Consider the following 20,326-nt stretch of genomic DNA (forward strand, 5'->3'; position numbering starts at 1 on the left):
CTTTCCCTGCTCAATCTTGGCACCCTTCCTCTGTGATCATCTCCAATTTATTCTGTCAATATCTTGTTAGGACATAATTTTCTTGTCTTTCCTCTCAGATTGTAAACCCCTTGAGAACACGGACTAGGTCCCCATCCCTCCCCTTTCTTTATATCCCCAGTAATTAGTACAGTGCCTGGCACATAGTAGGCGTTTAATAATGTTTGACTTTATCATCTTTCAGAAGTATTAAGGTGGTTTAATTAAGAACAGTTTGATACAAAAGCATTCCCTGAAAACTGGGGGCACAACTTCCCACAAGTACATACAGAGGCTAAGGCAAAGTTGAGTCACATAGTGAAGGGTATTGGCTATTAGAAATCTTTTTTCTCTTTCTGGGATCCTTGTGACATTGCCAGTATAGACTCCAAAGCAGTTTTCCTTCCAAATGTCTAGTTTATTCTTGGCTCCTGGTGTGGGTGCTACCATTCTGAAAAACTCAGAAGAAATTCAAAATCTTCCTGCCTTCTGAAGTGCACAAGGTGTCCCTCTGGTAAAGGGCAGAGGAGCAGAGGAAACAGGTTCTCTCCTCCCCCTCCAAGAGGTTGTCTCTTGGGGCTTGGGTAAATCTGCCTCCACCACTGACCTAGGATGTCCAATTCTGGACCAGCTTGTTACTTTTATCTGGGCCCCCCATTCAGCTCTTCTACAGGATTAACCACTACACAGGAGCATGGGTCAAGATCACCAATCAGGGACTTCTTTCACTTCCTATAATTATTTCTTGGAACTCCCAGGATTTGCATAAAATATACTACATGTAGATACTTAACGATACTGAATTCCAAGAATGCCTCACCACTATCAGAAGACATGACCACCGAGCAGAGTTAGAACATGACAACAGTGACAAGGACGCCCACTGGATTCTCTCCCATGTGCTCCTGAACCAGACAAGTTCATTAACCTTGTCTTCCTTGTTAGTGTGCCCTGCTTTGGTAAAGACGTCAAGATTCCTTCAAGCCAGTGGCATTTCAATGTTGTCAACTCACAAAATGACAATACCTTCCCACAATTTCTTAACTGATTTTTCTTGGGATTCAGAATTCATGACAACAGATGATTTCCCAAGAAATGCTACTAAGAATTCCATGGAAAGTGTGGAGATTGGCGTGGGGAGAACCTTGAGGCAAGGAGACCAATTAGAATATTAATTTAATAGTACCAGCTACATTTAGTTTTGAACTAGGGTGGGGGATGTATGACTGAAGAAGGGGGACGAGAGGATCAAAGGGTGGGGCATGAGCTCCATTTTGAATATGCTGAATTTCAGGAATCTGTGGGAATAGCCATTTCAAGGAGGGAGCCTAAGGCTGGATACATAACCTAGTAATCATCTGCATGAGATCACTGAGAGCTAGCATGGAGAGGACAGGAACCCAAGGAAAGTTGGGGGATACCAAACTAGTCAGGGGTGTGATAAAGATGAAGATGGGCACTGGCATGGGGAGGTGGTGTCCAGAGGTCAATTAGGATTGAACTTGTCTCCCAAGGCTGGAGGCAGCGTGGATCACTTCAACAGCCAACATCGAATAATTACAGCTGGGAGTCCTAAGGTTCTCTGGGTTTGTAACTCTTCACAAGCAGGGTCTCACTTGATTCTCAAAACAGCTTTGGATTATCCTTTTACAGAGGTGAAAACTGAGGCTGACAAGTAGTGAAGTGCCTTGCTCAAGGTAACACAGCTATAAAGCCTCTGAGGCTGGATTTGAACTCAGGTCTTCCTGACTACGGGCCTGGTACTGACTGCAACACCTCAATAACCAATTTTCATGGGCTTGGTTCCTCTTGTGTAAAATGAAGGCAAGATGAGCTATCTGATTGCTCCAGTCCCCTCCTTCTCCAATCTTCGATCCCGAGAACCAGTATGAAGGGCTGTCACACTGAAGCTTGGACTTCGGGGGACAACTAGTGTTTAGGTTTAATATAAGAATGCGACACTTCCTTTTTAAAAAAACAAGCTCTCCAAATGGGAGTCAGGACTTAAAACCCAGCCCTGGCACTGTGCTCCACACATAATTAACTTGGGAAGAAACTGAGCCATGGAGACTCTCCACTGTGATCAAGATTCCTCTGGGTTCAGCCTTCTTCACAGCTCAGATTGTGCCTCCTCAGGCAGGAGCCAAGCCCAGAAGGACCTCAGCAACGGCCAGTGAATTCCACTCCAAGAAAGTCTTTGTTGGGAGTCTTCAGTTCAGGGCATCCCATCACTTCCACTGGGAGAGAACGACTTGAAAACACCCTGGCTTTCTGAGGACGGGTACTGGCAATCTCTTCATGGGGCTCTTGGCTCATCACCCTGATCATTGGGCCCCTTGTGGAACCCAAAAATGAGCACAGCACTCTAGGTGTGGTCCAACCAGCAGCCAGAAGGAACCAAATCGGCTTGGCTCTTGCATTCTGGAAACATATGCCACCTGAAACCACAAGGTAGCTGATCTTTGGCATCTTTGCAGTGTCTATGAAACCCCTCGAACCTCTGCAGATCAGAGCTATACGACTGGATGAATCTCTGATAACCGAAAGGCTTCAAGCCCCTTATTTCACAGCTAAAGGAACTTCCAGAGGTTCAGAGAGCACAGAGCTTGGAGCTTGTCCCCTGCATGAATGCTCCCTACACCCCACTTCTGCAGGTGTTTATCCCCTGCTGACCCAGTGTCCTCTAGTGCTCCTATTTCTTTCCCACTCAAGAGAAAGAAGCCTCAGGCAGCTCATATTTGCTATCAGCCTCCAAGGCAGAGACTGCTTGTTTTCCCAGTGCCAACCACCCCTTCAGACACTTGGTAAAGGTCTGCCAAACTGTGCTGAGTGCCGGCAGGCCCAGCCTTTTAACATAACAAGATGGCGCACGAGAAATTTCACTGGCAGAGCCAAGTTGCCTCATAAGCAAGTGAGTCCCTGCGGCCCCCATGGTGAGTGCTCAGAGCCCACAGAATCAAAGATAAATGTGGAGGCATTTCCCATGCTCCTGGTCATCCTGGGCCAGACCCTCCAACTACAAGATAACTGGAGTAATATCATTCTTCCATGTCCTGTCCCTCTTAACTAAGCTTCAGGAGGACAGGAATTTGTGTTTCACTACTAAGCTGAAGAGTAAAAAGGCAGGCAAGCAAAGAGGATGGTCCCACTTTATTGACACAGTACCTTGAGAAGCCCACGACCCCAGGACACACATCCAACCAAGAGCAAGGGCAAGCAGGAGTGGCAGCTTCCCCCGCAGTTTTGCTTGAGGCAGCGAGTCCATGGTTGGTTCCTGGCACACGTGTCTACTTCATGGATGCCCCTGGCCAAATGCTTATCATGCAGATGGTGGATGTTCACTCAGTGACTGACAGCCCTCGACCTACAAGCAACCTCGCTATAAGCTGATAGCCCAGCAGAACCCGGTCCTGTCTAAAGGTGAGACTCTGACCCCCAAGTCAACCCAGAGCATGAAAGGCCACCTCTGGTCTGCTTGAGGCTGTGCGCATTAACATCAAATATGGGTGGAGCTTTGGGTCATGGGTCTGCCTGTACTTGCTAAGGGCACAGGTAACCTTCACATGATTCAGAGCTAGGGGCTGAGGGATGACTAAAGTAACATGCCAGCTAGAGCAACAAGGTGGCACCTGAGGTTTTCACCTGTCTCCAAGGCAACATCAGGTCTGTGTGAGTGAGACCTTTGGGGCAGGGTCTGAGTCTGCTCTGGGCCCCTGGCAACAAAAAGGGGGAAGCAAATCTATTGAGGTTCTGGCCCAGGTGGGCTGCGGTGGTCCTGGGAGTGGTGGGGTGGACAGAGCTGCCTAAAGGTAAAGGTCAGCCCTGTCTTTCCCAGAAGATAGCAAGGATCTTTGCCAAGAGCTGTGGCGGCTCAATACATCACCAAGTCTCTTTCAAAGACTGTTGCCCTCTCCTGCATTAAAGCTCTGTTAAAAGGAGAAGTCATTTTAGAGAAATCTAACCTTCCTGTCTCCTTTTCTACACTGAAAACAGACTGTGGTTCTTAAAAACGCTGACCATAGAGTTTTTTAACTGAATGAGAACATCTGTTTTCTCCTAAGTCCTGTCGGGAGTCCTCTAGCCCACAGCCTGTCTGCTAGTGGAGATGGAGGCCTCTCCTTTAAAAAAGGACCATGCGAGATAGCCTGGCGCCACAGAACTGCAGGGCAAAGAGTTTGGAAAGCAGAGAGTGTCAACCTTTCCCAGAGGGACAGGACAGGTTGCTCCTCTCTCTGTCCCCAGCTCTAAGAAAGAGGGGGTTCCTGCTCAGACAAGTAGCATGACTGAGGGCTTTTGGGGGTACAGAGGGTGCAACACTTCCACTGTTTGACAAAAGAAGCCAGTCAACAGCAGGCGCTGGGGACATGCCACAAAGACTCACTGCCTCTGGAGCTGAGGAGACAACCCCTACGCCTCAAACCAGCTTTTTGCATGGATGTCAAAGCAGACTGGACTCCCTCTGGTTACCTCTTAACCAGGCCAACACCGCCCAATGCCTTAATTCATTGTCACTAACATGCTCCACATATCAAGGCCAAAGCTGCTTTTCAAGAATGCTACAAAAATCTCACCAAAGCATTACAGCACAGCTCTACAGCCAGCCACACACAAAAAAACCAATTCCCTAAAAACTTTTGCTGGGTACCCAGAAAGAAAAGAGGGAGAGAAGGGGGAGACTGGTATTTAAAAAAGTCTCTTTAAGGGTTTTAAGACTTGGATAAAAAAACAAATAAAATGCACTCAAGGCAATAACCCTATTAAAATCGGCCAATCGCAGCTTCAGTTTGTAACTGTTATGCACTGGCAGAGGAGCTCAGTTAAAAGAATGTTGTCAATTAATGTTCATCCTCCAAGATCCAAAAAGTGGCTTTCATGCCCAAAGGGCCAGAGCTTCACTGCTACAATCAATCACTCATCACAGTTCTTCTGCAAATGCTTTTTTTCAAAGAAAGGTCAGGGTGGGGGTGGGGGAAGACTCAAACCTGTCACTCACTCCTACTGTGAGTCAGTCATTTTGGTCTGGAATCTGAAGACCCGAGCTCACCCCATGCCCAAGGCCTGGCCTCCAGCACAGCGGGCTCTGACGGGCTCTAGCCTCCCTTTGGAATATGGCTCCTCGCGGATTCTCTGGTACTAAATGGTCTCTCCCAGTGCATACCATTACAAGCTGAAATGCAACAAAACCTTTCATAAAAATAGTCTGAGGCACATACACAGAAGCCTGCATCTCTTCATATATCTCTAATATATCTGCTCCAAACTGGATATACTCTGAATCTGATGCGGAAACACCCATCCAATGCAGATGCCATGGATGACTGTCAGGACAAAGTGCTTGCTTTTACAGGGTCTGTAGTGAAGGGTGGTTTGTTAGCATCTCTGCTTGGGCCCCCCCCAAAGAGCCCTTTTTTCCTTTTTTAATCAATCATTTAAACATGACTCCTAAGAGGTAACAAGTTGGGGGTGAATGACAGGGGCCCGATGGGGCAGAAACAGAAGGACTTGTCTCTGAAGAGCAGCCTGCTGCGCACGATGCCCAGGGGCCGCAGGCCGCTTGTCTCACTGCTCCCCACCTGGGCTGTGGGTTACACATCGACCGTACACAGAGGCTCACTGCCGGGCTGAGCTGACTCAACTATGGTCATCTTAGGTTTCTTCCGAGTTTCCTCCTACAAATAGAAAGTCAAGCACAGGAGATTTTCAATAAAAGGTGGGTAACTAACTGAACAGTTCCAAGCTGCCTCAAATCACCTACAGACACAGACTCTCAAAAAGCTAGCCTGGCCCCTCCTGAGCTTTGTCTGGCAGAAGCCACATCTTCAGGGCTGAGGGGCCAATCTGGCTCTGAATGTGGCTGAAATGCACAGAAGTCATTAAAAACTCAGCGGAGAGAACCACCCAAACCCAGAAACAATCAAATAAGAAAGTCAGACACAGCAGCACCTCCGTCACCTGGCACTTGAAATCCAGGGAGCCCGACTCCTGTGTTGGCCTGCTCCTGGAAAGCTCCCTGTGACTTCCTTCCAGCAGTTTGTTTCCAGACCACCCTAAACCTCCCTCAAAGAAACTTCACGCCCCCTAAGAAGGAGAAATGGCAGGCTGGGGGAAGGTAACAGACATCAGAGGGCAAGAGATCTAGCTGACCTTTGTACACTTTCTATTAAGGACTTAGGGATCGTTCCTTTCTGGATACATTTTACTTAACTTTGCTCTCATACAAAGCAAGAAAGAAAGGCAAAGGCCATGTTTTGGTCAACAAATGGAGTGGAGAAACTTGGAGGAAAGAAAGCAAAGGAGGGTGAAGAGGACTGCACTCAGTGCACGCGTGGCTACAGAAAATAGGTAGTGTTCCCAGAGCATTATGGCAGCTTGTGTGATCCTGTGGCTGACTTTGGGGTCACCGAACAGAGGGTGCCTGAACTGGAATGGATGGATCTGGGGAGAGTGCGTGGCAGAAGTGGGGGGTGGGCCTGGGTGAGCCCCCTCAGTCCTGTGGGCTTCACTTTTCTTTGTTTAAAAGGAGGTCTTGGGACTAGCTGACAACAGGTGCTGGCTTCTGGGCAGGTTTCTGGAAGCCAGGGAGGCCTCCAGCATGTAAGGTTCCCCCGCTCTGGAGGAGTCTGTGTGCCTGGCACCCCTCCCCCAGTCCTGCCCCTCAGCTCACCCTCTCCTGAGCCAGCTTTTTCATCTCTTCTTGCAGTTTGTTCAGAATATGGAGATTTGGCTTGTTCTTTTTGGCGTACTGCTGAAGTTCAATCACACTTTTATCTGACATTTCCTGTTGAACAAGACAGTGACAGGGAGTGTTAAACAGCAAAGCAGCCTTCCCTTCCTGGTCCAAGAAGGACTGGGGACAGATTTCAGAAAAGTGTATTTGCTGAACGAAGGCAGGGGAAGCCTGCAGGTGCTTTTGGTGTGTGGTGACTACTTGGAGGGATTATCCCTAATTTGCAGATGAGGAAACTGAGGTTCAGCAAAGTTATGTGCTTTCTGCATCAAAGGGACAGAGAGAAATGTGGGTCACGAGTGGCCTCCACTTTGCTGTGGCTCCAGCTGATACTTTTAGCCTCGGTTTCTTCTTTGTTTGATTTGTCATCTCTTAATTCCCAGTATCAGGCCCCAGATGATGTTGCCAGGGGCAAAGCTGGATCAAGGGGTCACGTAGGTCACATGCTAAGGCAAACAGAGGGTGCCTCTTAAATGCTGCTGCTGCCTGGCTCTATCACAAGTTCCACGTATTGCAGTACAGGCTCAAACTTTTCCAGTGGACTTATGGTAGAGAAGTTTCAAATGTGGGAGAGTGGATGAAGGCCAAGAGGTTGAGTTCAGACAAGGAAAGGAACCAAGGAGAAAACAAAGGAGGTGATGGTTGACAGTAGAGGGAAGCACTTCAAATATCATGAAATATGGAGGCAGAAGGTCTGCATAAGTCTCTCAAGTGATCTCACTGGCAAATTAAGGAGAAGACTTGTGCTGTCTATACCTCCTTCAGGGGTTATGGAGGGTTCAAGGACTCTCCCTAATTAGGTTGTGTGTATAAGTGGACTCCACCACAATCTCAGTGTTGAAAAGGAGCTCAATAGTTGAACCTATCTCCTTTTAGAAGGGAAGTGGTAATTCTCCCCATGACCTCCCACCAACAGCTGTGAGGAAAGTGAGCTCCCCTGCATTCCACCCCCAGGTAGTCAGCCACCTTAAAATGAGAAAATACATGCCAAGTTCTGACCTGACACTGGGCAGATCCCTTCCCACAAAGGACAGAAGAAGGAATTCTACAACTGACCCAACCCATCCCAATGGGTTGGGAGGACCATCACCTCCTTTGTTATCCCCTTGGTTTCTTTCCCTGTCTGAACTCAACCCCTTGACCTTCATTTCCCCTCCCACACGAGAACACACAACCTTGTTTTTGCCTATGAGCCAAGGCTGACAAGACACAGCAGAGTAAATGCCTACTGGCTCATTTCATATAATGGAGCTAGAATAGACTTTAATGGACCTATTTCAGATCCTCATTTTTTGAATGAAAACTTGTTCCAGTTATATTTTTAGCAGAGATGTAGAAACCCCCTTATTTATTTGTAAACTCATATGGAAACCTCCTTCAGCCTTTATCCCAAATTAATCAGCCTGATTAGTAACAATTTAACGAAACTTTCCCTTACTGTCCAAAATGATCTTCTCTGCCCACCTCCCCTTCATGTTCAGCCAGTCTGACCTGGTATCATCCTCAGAGGAAGGCAAAGAAAGACCCATATGCCCCTTTTCTAAGACTCGAGCACATTTTCCAATTTAAAGCCCTCTTCGGTGGAGTGCTGCAACTCTGGATTTGGCAGGGAAAGCCTGCCCAAGTCAGGCTCACAAACTCCCTCTCCCCTGAAGATCCTCCACCAACACTTCCTTGCATGGAACATCTGATTCCCCGTCCTGGTGTCTGTCAAGCATGAGGATTACTTTGAGGAAGCAGAGCAACATTCAAAACTGTGCACAGTTGAAAAAGCCAGGAAGTCTCTGCTGTAGGAAATCACTAATCCAGAAAGGCTTTGATTTGGTTTGGCTCAGGGAATGGGGGACTCCAGGTTGAAGAAAGGTCCTCCTAAGGCTAGAGAGAATCCTGTTTTCATGGCTACCTTGGGGGAAGTTGTAGGAAGGATTCCTGCTGCCAAAAGAGGTGACAGAACCACTAAGATCGTGCCTTTTCAACACTGAGATTCTGATGAAACTATCTGGGCTGAGACACTCAATTAATCCTCAGTCAAAGTCTCTTGAGTTACTTGGCCTCAGTGGGGTCCAAATAAGAAAGAACTCTGGGCCTAGAGGAGCAGGAAAGAATGTGCTTCCAAACAGGGGAAGGGGCACAGGTTTTCAGCTGTAGCCACAAAAATGAAACCTAATGACCCAGAAGTGAACAGAGTGCTCCCAATTACCTGTTTCACCATCTTGTTGCTCTCCCGGCCATACATGCGCAATAAAGAGCCCCAATTTTTGACATGTGGGTGCAGAAGTTGAAGAATTTTCTGAGAGGCTAATTGTTTCCCAACTCTCTTGTTTTTACCTACGAAAAAAGAGAAGGAGAAAATGGGGAGGAACATTAGCAGACACAAAGCACAGTGGACACATGCACTCCAGCAGAAAGTAAACTCCTTAAGTAGGAAATCACTTAATTCAAGAGCAGAAAGAGGGACAAGGTGAGTGAGACAGCCCAAGGCCATGTGCTCTCCTTACACCAGCCTCGCACAGTGTGCTTCCCACACGTCATCACGTATTCACTCTTCTGGTTTTTTCCAGGGATCACTTCAAACTTGATGGTTGTGTCGCCCATTCCATGATTTCTTTAAGAGAAAGACAAACATCGGTCACTCAGTGACCTGCAGCCGCCAGGACAAGTGAGCTGGCTAGAGCTTCCTCTTACCTTTTAAGGCACTCATGGAGAATCTGATATGGGGACAAAAGTCCCGCCTTACTGGTCAATTCATACACCCGGGAATCTTCAATACTGATATGGTTGAAATACTACAAATAAATAAAAACCATTCTTAAATTTGGGAACAAGCACAAACGAGTAATCATACAACTGTTCCTTTTCAGGTAGAGCCACGTGAGGCTTTAAGACTGAGCAGAACAGGCTACCACAAGCACAGCTGTTGGGTTTCCTAGAATTTCTAATCAAATCTCCCTCGTCCACTATGAGGCATCTGTGCTCAGAGGCCCTAGCACAAGGAAGCAAATTTGGGTTTACAAATCACTGTGAATGAATGGTTCAGGATAGAGTTACCTCATCTGAAACAGGATGAGTAACATGGGGAGGGAGAGAGCTCTGCATCTTGGGATACATCCCATCAGTTGCCAAATCTTTCCATTTCTACCCCCGCCATCTCTTGCGTGTGACCTTCTCTACAGTCACAGCTAACTTGGTTCAGGCCCTTAGCACCTTTCTTCTACAACGCAAGAGGCTTCTAACTGGCCTCTGCCTAGGACAGATCATCTTTCCCACTGCTGGCAGTAACCTTCCCACAGTACAGGTCTGACTGCATTACCTCTCCCCCCTCCCCCCCCAACCACACTCCCTCACCTCTCAGATAAAACAAAATCCTGTGTGACTCCAAGACCCTTTCACAACCTGGCCCTGACCTGCTTCCAAGCTTCATTTCCATCACTTCCCCTAGTGTACCCGGGTCCAGCCAAACTGGCCTTCTCTCTTCCTCACTCCATCTCCTGTTGCTCTGTTTGCAGCAAAGCTCTCCCATGCCTGGAAAACATTCCTTGCTGACCTAGGAGAATTCCCCCCTTTCCTGCAAACACCATGTGAGGCCTGTGCCCTGATCCCCTCAGCTCCTTAGAAAGTGTCAAACACCTTCACTCCTAGGATGATTGGAACCAGAGTAGAAGGTACCATGAATATGAGTGAGGAGGGATGAAGTGTGCTTAGCTTGTCCCCCAGAGAGAAGCAGAAGAACTGGATCTAAGTAGTGGAAAGGCTTGGCCCCAAAGCAAAGAACCAGGAGTAATGGGTAGGAGGTCGCAAGAAGCCAATTTAGTCTGGATGTCAGCAGAGCTCCTGACATTAAGCAAGGGAGTTGGAGTGGCAATGGACTGGCCCTTAAGCAGAGCTGGGTGACAGGTGGAGACTGAGGGTCCCACGTTTGGAGTCCAAGGATCTGGCCTGTCACTTACTGTGGTCTGGACATTGGCCTCCAATGTCACTTCTCATCTGTGAAAGGAAAAGGCTGCCCTCAAGGACTCTCTCAATTCCTCTGGTTTAGGGGTTGAACTAGATTGGTACCGAGGACCTTTCCCACCCTCAAATAATTTGAGTCTGAAAAAGGCCAAAAGGGTTGGAAAAACTTCCAAATCAGAAATCTCCAAATGTGGCAACTTTTCTTGTTTAATTCACCAAGGTCCATGTAGGGAATGAAGATAATAAGCAAGGAAAATACAATCTGGCAAGTCATAAATTCTCTGGACTACCAAAGGATAAAACGGACCATGAAGACAAACTAATTCAGCCCCATCTGTTCTACAGAGGAAACAGAGGCCCAAGCCAAAATGGCAGTTAAAGCTATGACATGGGAGCCCAGGCCCTCTGAAGTCAAAATCTCCAAACCTTTCCTTCCTGCAGACAGCAGAGGAATAAAGACAGGGAGGAACTCTTTCTGGACAGGAGTTTCCTGAATGCTGGTCCATCAAATGATTTCTCTCAACTGAGAGGAAAGGGAGAGGATGACAACTCTGGAGAAAGCATTCAAAGGAGGATCACATTTGGGACCCTGAGGAGCGAGGGAGGCTTGCCAAGAGAATAAGGCATTTCATTATCATCATCAAAAAGGTTAATAGGCTCAAGCTGCAGAGGTGAAGAAAGGGAAGTACCAAAAAGCCTGGGCACAGTTTGGTAGGAACTCAGGGAGGCTAACATGGCAAAAGGATGTGCTCAAAGCCCTTGCCAATTGTAACAAAAGTCTCTAATGAGGCAAAAGAACCACAAAAAAACTGAGCAAGTTGCAACAAGCTCCAAGTATTTCGAATGACACACTTAAATCCCCAATTTTTCAGGGATATGTCTACTCTATAAGGTGAGATTAAACCTGGACTGATTAAAAAAACAACCCAACCTGACAGTTTTCAACCAAAGCACAAGAGTGGCATCGTCAGGCAGTTAAAGCCCTCCAAGGCTCCATAATTGTGAGAATTACCAACCTGGGGTGGAAAGAAAGGGTCATGACAAGAAGCACTTACTACGTGTCAGACCCTGTGCTAGGGGCTGGAAATATAAATATAAGCAAAAAGAAAAACAGAGAGTGCCCTCAGGTTTACATTCTAACAGGGGAGGCCACCCCACAAAAGGGAGCGCACGAGCCAGGGACGGAAGTGTGATGTGGAAGCGTTGCCTGGTCTGGAGAACGAGGATGGCTGGGCTGGGCCCTTCCTCCAAATGGAGACTGGGAAGAATTCACCCAAGAAAGAGGAGGAGACGTAGGTTAAAGAGAAAGGGAGGCACAAGGGAGATTACTCCAACCTTAACAAGGGAACAAGAATGACCCTGGTTATTACAGACGTGTTGTCAATACAGGGGAGACCATACTGAGATAAGAGACCCTATTCCTATGGGAAAAGGGAAGAAATAAATAGTCAACACCTAAGACAGGAGGACTCAGGAGCCTGCTTAAGAGGGTACCTGGGGAGTCCATGGAGACCCCTGGAGGGAACAATCATGTCCCACTGGAGAGACCTTGGCAAAGACAGAGGTGGCCATTTGAGCTAACCTTGGGGGACACATCCACAGGAAGAGAGGAGAAAGAGACCACAGCCTCCCCCAGCTTAGAGGAGGAAGGCATGAGCTGTTTGTGAGCTGAGAACAAAAAGGTGAAGCCTGTGACACAAGTGTGCCAGGCCTGGGTTGGAACTAGACATAGAGAAGAGCCTCTGGCCTGGGGGGCAGAAAGACAACTAGTTTCAGGGCCACATTCTCAGGACAGTTAACAGTGGGAAATATTCTCCAGACATCTCCCTTGGAACCTGTAACAGTGGATATTCTTATCAATGATCATAAAATCTGGAATCATATTCAGTAAGACCCACTATCCTTAGCACATGTGAGCACAAGCACCCCCTCAGTACCTCCTCTGCAGCCTAAAGGGGGGGGGGGGGGGCCTGGGTGCAGAGAACCCACAAGCACACAGGTGAGGCTTCCTGCTCTGCCCATGACACCTGATGAACTGAATTTAGCACCTCTATGTACAAATATACCCTAGTATGGATCACAGAAATTCAAAACAACAATGAAGCAGAAGAACTCAACAACCTTCCCTGGGGAAAGTCATCACCTATTTTCACTAAGACCTGTTAGAAAGCACTGCAACTTGAGCTAAGAGAAAAACGCAAACCAAAAGAACCCCAGAAAGAGGGCTAGAAAACATCCGAGACCCTGAGCCAAAGGTGTGTTTTACGTAGTAAGACCACTCCAAGGTTCCCACTACAGCTCCAGGTGGGAAGGGGCCATGGAACCCTCATCTCATCACCCGACTGTGCCCAAGAAGCCGCCTCAGACAGTGGCCTTGCTCCCAGTCTGGTCCTCAGGCCCAGCCTCTCGCTCAGTGATCTCCACAGCAGCCAGGGATGCAATTCTCAGATTGATTTCTCCAGCCTTGACCTTTTGATAAGCTCCCTTCAGCCTCACACCTTCAACTGCCTATGAGACATGTAGATCTGATGCCCTGCAAGTCAACAAGCCCCAAACTAAAGTATGTTCTCTTACTACTGTTGAGACCATCATCCTCCCAGACACCCAGGCTCCCAACCTCAGCGTCATCCTCATTCCCTCCCTCCCCATCTCATCCAATCTCCTCTCCTCTGACACTGACCCCAGCCCAGAGCAGGTCCCCATCACCTCACACCTGGATCATGGTAGCAGCTTGTAGACTGATCTAACTCCAGTCCATCTTCCACTCACATGGAAAAATGCTCTTCATAATGCACAGATGAGACCCACATCATCTTCCCTATTAGGTAAATTCCAGTGGCTCCCTATTACCTCCAAGATCCAATAGAAGATAATAATAGCTAACGTTCCAGGAATACTTTAAGGTTTACAAAGTGTTCTTTTCTGTCATCTTCTTCCATTGTCAATGCTATTATTTCCCCATTTTACAGGATGAGGAAACTGAGGCCCAGAAAGGTTAAAGTTAGCTCAGACAGACAGGATTTAAACCCAGGCCCTCCTAATTCCAAGGCCTGGCCCCATCCCTGCTTTCCTGTCTTCTCCTTTATTCTTCTCTACATTCATAGGAGGATTCCCTCAGGTCCATGGTCACTGGCCTCAGAGAACACACCCATCTCCCAGCATCGAATGCCTTTGCTCACCTGTTCGATGCCTGGCATCTGCCCTGACTCATCTTCCTCCTGATGCTTCCACATCTCCACTTAGACCGCCTGTCTATCAGGCCCCCTTGGTTCCCTTCCCCTCACATGCCTTTTTCTTGATATCCTCCCCTACAAGCAGAACCTGGTTTTGCCTCCCCTTTATCTCCAAAGCTTGGTACAGTGCCTGCTATAAAGAGCATTTAATAAATGTTTGTGGAAATGACTTCACCACCACCACCACGAACTAATCACTGAACAATTAGGGACAGAAACCATGGAGAAATGGTTGACTATTTCTGCAGATGCTGCCGCAGATACATCCCATGCAGACCCAGAGAAGATGTTTCTTGACACAATCTGCTACGATTTTATCTGGAGAAAGAACATTTGAAAGACACACACAACTGCTTTCTCCATGTGACTTACACCTAGAACCTAAGAGGTTCTAGTATGCTCCTCGAGAGTGGGGGATGTCCATCTCCCCAATTTTCTTTTCTTCTCTAGCTCTTAGCCCAGTGCCCTGCACATGGTGTTATCATCTGAGACACGGCCCCTTCCATATACAGTACCTTGGAGGAACTGGCCAAGACCAAGGCTTCTCAGATGTCCCCTTTTCCCCTGCAAACAGGTTGACTCAAAGTTTGTGCATTCTCCAAGTTCACCAAGGCCACCCTTTTCCCCAGGCAAACCCTTCACTTCTAGATGCCCTATCCCTGGCCCTTTCTGCTTTCTGAGAGCCTCTTAGTACCTGTAAGGCCAAAGGGAAACAATGAAGTGCCCCCAGTAGGAGCCTGCCGAAGATGGCTCTAGGGCCCACTGAAGAATTCACGGATGAGAGTAGAACTTCCCTTTGATAAAGACAGAGCAGAAAAAGGGCCAAGGAATTTTGGAACTCACTGGGAAAGGGGACTGGCAGCATGAGGGACTGGGATGAGAGGTATCCTCCACATCAAGGACAGGGTGCTAACATCCCAAACTTTCATCTAGGCAGGATACAGACTCGTGGGATCTCTTCAGGTCCCTTCTAGTTCTGTCATCTTGGCACTATAAATATGCTAATAACTCCAACATCTCTGGACAAGGGCAGCTGAGTGGGCTTACCTCCAGTTCCTCGCTGTCTTTGGGTTTCTCATCGGAGGTTTGCTTAACAAAGTCAGGGATGAGGATTTCCAGTGTGGCTCGGGCTAAAAGAGTAATTGTTTTAGTTTGTGCTCATTTTTAATGATCATAAGAGGAAAGAGATTCCAAAACCAACTGGCTTGCAGGACTGGGGCAGCCAATGCCTCAACGCTGGGACACGTGCTCTTCTATCATTAACCCATCAACAAGTTAACAATTAAAAATAAGAAAGTGGGCTGTTCTTCTGTGCACGTCTCTACATGCTCATGCGTCCATCTACGGAAAAGGATTTAATCCCTGACCTACAATTCAATGGTCACCCTTTTCCTTATGGACATACCCCTCCTCCCCTCTAAATTTCTAGTGTTCATTCACTGTGTGGTCTGGGTCTGGGTCTTCATCATCATCTCAGAATTTGGGGAGTGGATGGGACCTTAGAGATCAGCTAGGCCACTGCTCTAACTTTACAGACAAGAAAGCTAAAGCCTAGAGGAGGGAAGTGAGTTGCCCAAGGTCATACACGAAGTTAGTGAGTGGCAGATTATGGATTCAAGCTAAGGTCCAATGCTCCTTCCACTACACCAAACTACTCTTACTTCAACTGGTCCAAATTTGCTTGATGCTAAAATTTCAAAGGAACAAAAGCTGCCACTTCAAGGCACTCAGAAATAAAGCAGAACCAGGCTGGCCTACCACAGGCTGCCCCCACAAACCTCCCAGCCAAGAAAAACAGGCGTGACACAGGGGAGTCACTCAATCTCTCTCCTTGCAACACTGGGCAAGCTTTTATTTCCCAACTATTCTGGAATGACACCTTCTTAAGCTGGACCACACCCTTTTCTGGTTCTGTAAGCAAATTGTAAAGGCCTTGGGATCAGGGACAGCCTTAGTTTTCATCTTCCTACTCCCAGTGCCTACCCAGCACAGTGCATTGTACATAGTAGGCACTTAAATGTTTGCTGAATTGGTCCTGGGCCCAATTTAGCCCTTTTGTGATGACAACATCAAGGTCTCATGAACTTCAAATGATCTCTGCAAAGGTGACTGAGGCACAGAAGACTGTTGGGGCCTTCATGAAATGGCTTTTTGTCTGTAGTGTAAAAACTCTTGTGCCTACTCTTCTGTTTTTCTGTCTCCACCTCCCACGAGACTGTCTGTCTTCTCTCCTTTGTCAATGCTGCCAGTACAACTGTCCTGCCCCCACCTGCCCCACTCTATGAATGTGCTGCTGTTTCAATTCTGTGGTCTGGAAACGGCTCAACTGAACACCCAGCGAAGAAGCCTGAAGGGCTCCCCAAAGAGTGAAGAGCACTTAGTTGGCACCAATGGATGTGTATGTGTACTCAGGTGCCTTTTTTTGTGCCCTCCTGGGTGGAGCCCAGTGAAGTAATGAATATAGTATGACCAAGTCACTGTTAAACCTGATACAGGGCTAAGCATTAGCAATCTTCATCGAGTACATTACGAGGACAGTCAAGAAGGAACTTACTCCAATTGAAGAGCTACTGATGACTGCTCTAGATTTTGGCATCATCCTTAAAGGGACAGGGAGAGGGACCTGACCCGCAATGTGACTGGCACCAGGAGTTCCTGGGTAAGGAAACTCCCTCTACAAAAGCAGACCAGGTCGGCCCCTTTTGTACAACTCATTAAGAAGCTGCTTCTAGCCCTGAGGGAAAGTGATTCTAGCCAGAGTTACGAAGCCAAGATGCTTCAGGAGGGGCTGGGAATTCGAAACTTCAGGGGTTCAAGGCTAGCTCTTTATCCACTAGGCCATGGCTCCCTCCATCATGAAAAAAGCTCAACAATGCAAAGCAAATTTCAAAACACAATAAAAACCCACTGTGTGAAAAGTGGAAATACAGTCTGATGACCAATTCCGATGCTAAAACGAAGTGTATTGGAATTTTACCACTTTTAAGCTATCCAAGGGTATCAGCCTTCTCTCTCCATACCCAAGACTGCTGCCTTCCTTAACCCCAGACAGAGGCGGGGACAGTAAACAGATGGGCAGTGGGGCAGTGGGAGTTACAAACGCGCACGTTACCAGCTTTGTTCTTTGCAAGCTTTTTGCTGCTTGCAGTTCCAGCCCCATAGGTCACTCCATCAATAGTCACTGAGGCTCCAAAAGGCTCACTTGGGTTCTCTAAAAAATGGAAAACATTCTCTTTAAAATATTTAGCCTGAATGAAACACCACTCACAAAACCCCTAACACAATGCAGGGTTTAAATCCACTAAATTATAAGTCAAACATTTATGAGTGCCTACTATGTATAGCATTTTCTAAAGTACTTTTAGAAAAAAAAAAGCAAAAAAAAAAAGCAAAAAAAAAAAAAAAAAAAAAAAAAGCACTGGAAAAAAAAGCCACCTTCTTCCTGAAGGAATTTAGAATCCAGCAAAGGAGGACAGGCACGAGGAGAAAATTTCACAAAACCCACCAAGTGTAAATCAATACAAACTGGGTTTGTACTGATAAGAGGCTGACCACAGATTACTGAGGAGGGAGCATGGTCCAGTGGAAAGAAAACCAGATTTGTAATCAGAGGATCTGGGGTTCAAATATCCCCTCTACTACTGACCCTGTGTATGTGTTTGTGTGTGGGGGTGTGGGTGTGACCTTGGGCATGTCACTCCCCACCCCGCCCCCACCTTGATGATGTCTCAGGTGTTTGGAGGAGACATCTCTAAGGTCCAGTCCAGCTTTACAGGATCTCTAACTCCTAGGATCCTACCTAGGGGCAGTGGGTACAGGACAGGTTAGAGCAGAGTCAGCACTAAGGTCAGCTCCCTTAGATCCCATATTATCTGCAAACTCTGTGTCTACCAAGTTAACAAAGAACAGGCTGTAGGCACAGTCCCTAAATGAAGGAACAAAACTTACCACATTCAAAGAAAGTGTAAACAGGGCGAACCTTGAGGACTCGTTGCATGTACTCGTGCAGTATGCAGACTTCCGACTTCCCATTGGGATTAATAACAAATTCTGTGATAAAGAAGAAATATTTGACAACACGAGACAACCCCCCCCCCCCATCCCCACAAATGGACATGTGGCCATCACCAAAGTAAGAGAAATCAACATTTAGGAAGCCAGAAGCAGAGGACAGTGGGAAGGAGCCCCGGAATCTCAGGAGACCCAAGTTTCAAACCCAGCTCTCCCACTCTAACCAAATGACTATTATGAGGAGTGATTAGAAATCCCTAATATTTCCTTCACTTTCCTATCGGTCAAACAAGGATTACAATATTTGAATTCAAGATTCAAATGAAAATGTGTATAGTCATCTTTAAATGTTATGTAAATGTCAGTTAGTAGTCTGTCAGAAACAAATTAGCATATGAATACAAAGCTTTAGTAACCTAAGTATTATGTTACTTAGATTGGAAGTGTTTCAGGCACAAATTGTTTATTTCACAAAAGGACCATTAATAAAGGCAGCAGAGGCACATTTCACAACACAAAATTGACCAACTCCAGTTAGCGTGGTTAGATTCCACCAATTTTAACATTTAAAAACATAAGGCTAACCTTTCTTTGTAGGCGCATCATGTACGGATAAAGTAATGAGTTTCTGGTTGGCTGGCAAGATGGGCCTCTCAGATTCTGCCTGCTTACGCTTCATTTCACGGTTGAACTGGCGTCTTTCTGCCCAAGTCCTGAACTTTTTCACAGTAACTTGCTCAAAATCAAAACGCTTTTCCAGATAGTTTCGAAAGTCCTCAAGATCTGTGCAGAAATTGCCAAAGAAAAGTAGTTTCTAGTTATCAAATTATGAATGACTATTTGGTGAAAACAAAAACAATTAAAAGCACAAACATGAGGCAAAAGGAGAAAAAAAATATACACCCATTTGCTGATAATATGATGGTTGTTTAGAAAACCCAGAGAAACAATAAAGGGACTAGAAGAAATAATTAAGAGCTTCAGTAAAGTAGCAGGATATAAAACAAACGCATAAAACTCAACAGCATTTCCATACAGAGGTAACAAAATCCAAGAGGAAATAAGAAAAGGAAGTCCCATTCAAAACTAACAAATGCATAAAATAACTGAGTCAACCAACATACTAAGGTACTTGCACAAAATGCTGTTTCTACAGCATGAAAAGAAAAAAATCCAGTAATGGACAGATCTTCAATTGGTGACTGGTCAAACTAATACAATAAAAATGAAAATACTCCCTAAATTGACTTACAGATTTAGTGCTATCTTGAACTACTAAAGGGATATTGGAACAAGCCACAGAACAATCAAAATGCATTTGGAAGAACAAAAGGTCTACAGGCTCAAGGGAGAATAAGGAGTAACTAGTTGTTACCACAAAGCAGTCAGAATAAACTATGACACTGGTGAAAAAATCAGAAAGGACCTCAGTAGAGCAGACTAAAAAGGCCACTAGGTGGGGAAATGGAGAGAGCGCCAATCCTGAAGTCAGGAAGACTCATCTTCCTAAGTTTCAATCTGGTCTCGGACACACTGGGTAAGTCACTTAACCTTGTCTGCCTCAGTTTCCTCATCCGTAAAATGAAGGAAGTGGTAAACCACCCCATTATCTCCGCCACGAAAACCCCAAACAGGGTCACGGAGAGTAGGACACGAAACAACTCAATCACAAGGACAGGATCAAAGGCAAGCCCAGATTCAATAACCTCAATATGCAAGAAACCCAAGAACACCAAAGTCCTTAAAGGAGAACTAACCCATCCGGTAAGAGCTGGGAAAGTCAGAAATCGGTCTGGTAGAGAAAGGTTAAATCAATACCTTACATCGAATCCAAAACAGTCACAAGCTAAGTGTTCAAGATCGCCCCACAGAAAAAGTGAGAAAAGACCCGGACAAGGCAGTGTTTTGAATGATGAGATCACAGAAGGTAAAATGACTCTAGTTACGTGAAATGGCAAAGTTTTGTATGAACACGAGGTTAAGAAGGGAAGCCCTGCCTTTGACTCTGAGATGCAAGAGTTACGGGGACTGATATATCTATGTCCACAGGCTATAAAGAAACGTAGTTCTTAAAAAGAACTACAGACTACTCACTAGATCAAAGACTGCTCTAAATCACAAGTAATTATGAAAAACCAAATCAAAACAACTAAACCCAGATAAAGGATGGAAACAGTAAACGTCAGGTACGGACTGACAGGTATGCTCATACACTAGTTGGGGATGCAATGAACTTCTCATTCTAGAAAGTAATTTGGAATTAGGCTAAGAAAGTAACTAAAGCATCCTTGACCTTTGTGACAGACTTCTGGCATAATCAAGGGAGCCCCTCCTGGGAGGACTTCGGGGTCCCGGATGGCTCTTGTTTTCTAAGACCAGGCTCACA

The 20,326-nt window shown here is 46.4% G+C and overlaps 1 protein-coding gene across 3 annotated transcripts in view; it reads right to left on the minus strand.

The window, feature by feature from the left end:
• Positions 1-3,153: 3,153 nt before the first annotated feature.
• Positions 3,154-20,326, minus strand: part of DGCR8 (DGCR8 microprocessor complex subunit) — a 34,606-nt gene continuing 17,433 nt past the window's right edge. For 2 of the 3 annotated variants that reach the window (XM_072599762.1, XM_072599763.1), the window contains 9 exons: positions 18,526-18,723; positions 17,878-17,979; positions 17,042-17,140; positions 14,977-15,059; positions 9,431-9,531; positions 9,244-9,350; positions 8,946-9,073; positions 6,683-6,796; positions 3,154-5,687 (listed from right to left, as the gene is read on the minus strand). In XM_072599762.1, coding sequence (XP_072455863.1) covers positions 5,604-5,687; positions 6,683-6,796; positions 8,946-9,073; positions 9,244-9,350; positions 9,431-9,531; positions 14,977-15,059; positions 17,042-17,140; positions 17,878-17,979; positions 18,526-18,723 — 1,016 coding nt within the window. In that variant the 3' untranslated portion in view covers positions 3,154-5,603. The remainder of the gene's footprint in view (positions 5,688-6,682; positions 6,797-8,945; positions 9,074-9,243; positions 9,351-9,430; positions 9,532-14,976; positions 15,060-17,041; positions 17,141-17,877; positions 17,980-18,525; positions 18,724-20,326) is intronic. The other variant, XM_072599764.1, reaches the window with a different exon arrangement.

The sequence above is a fragment of the Notamacropus eugenii genome, chromosome 4 (assembly GCF_028372415.1).
Source record: "Notamacropus eugenii isolate mMacEug1 chromosome 4, mMacEug1.pri_v2, whole genome shotgun sequence".
In the NCBI taxonomy this organism is placed as follows: domain Eukaryota; kingdom Metazoa; phylum Chordata; class Mammalia; order Diprotodontia; family Macropodidae; genus Notamacropus; species Notamacropus eugenii.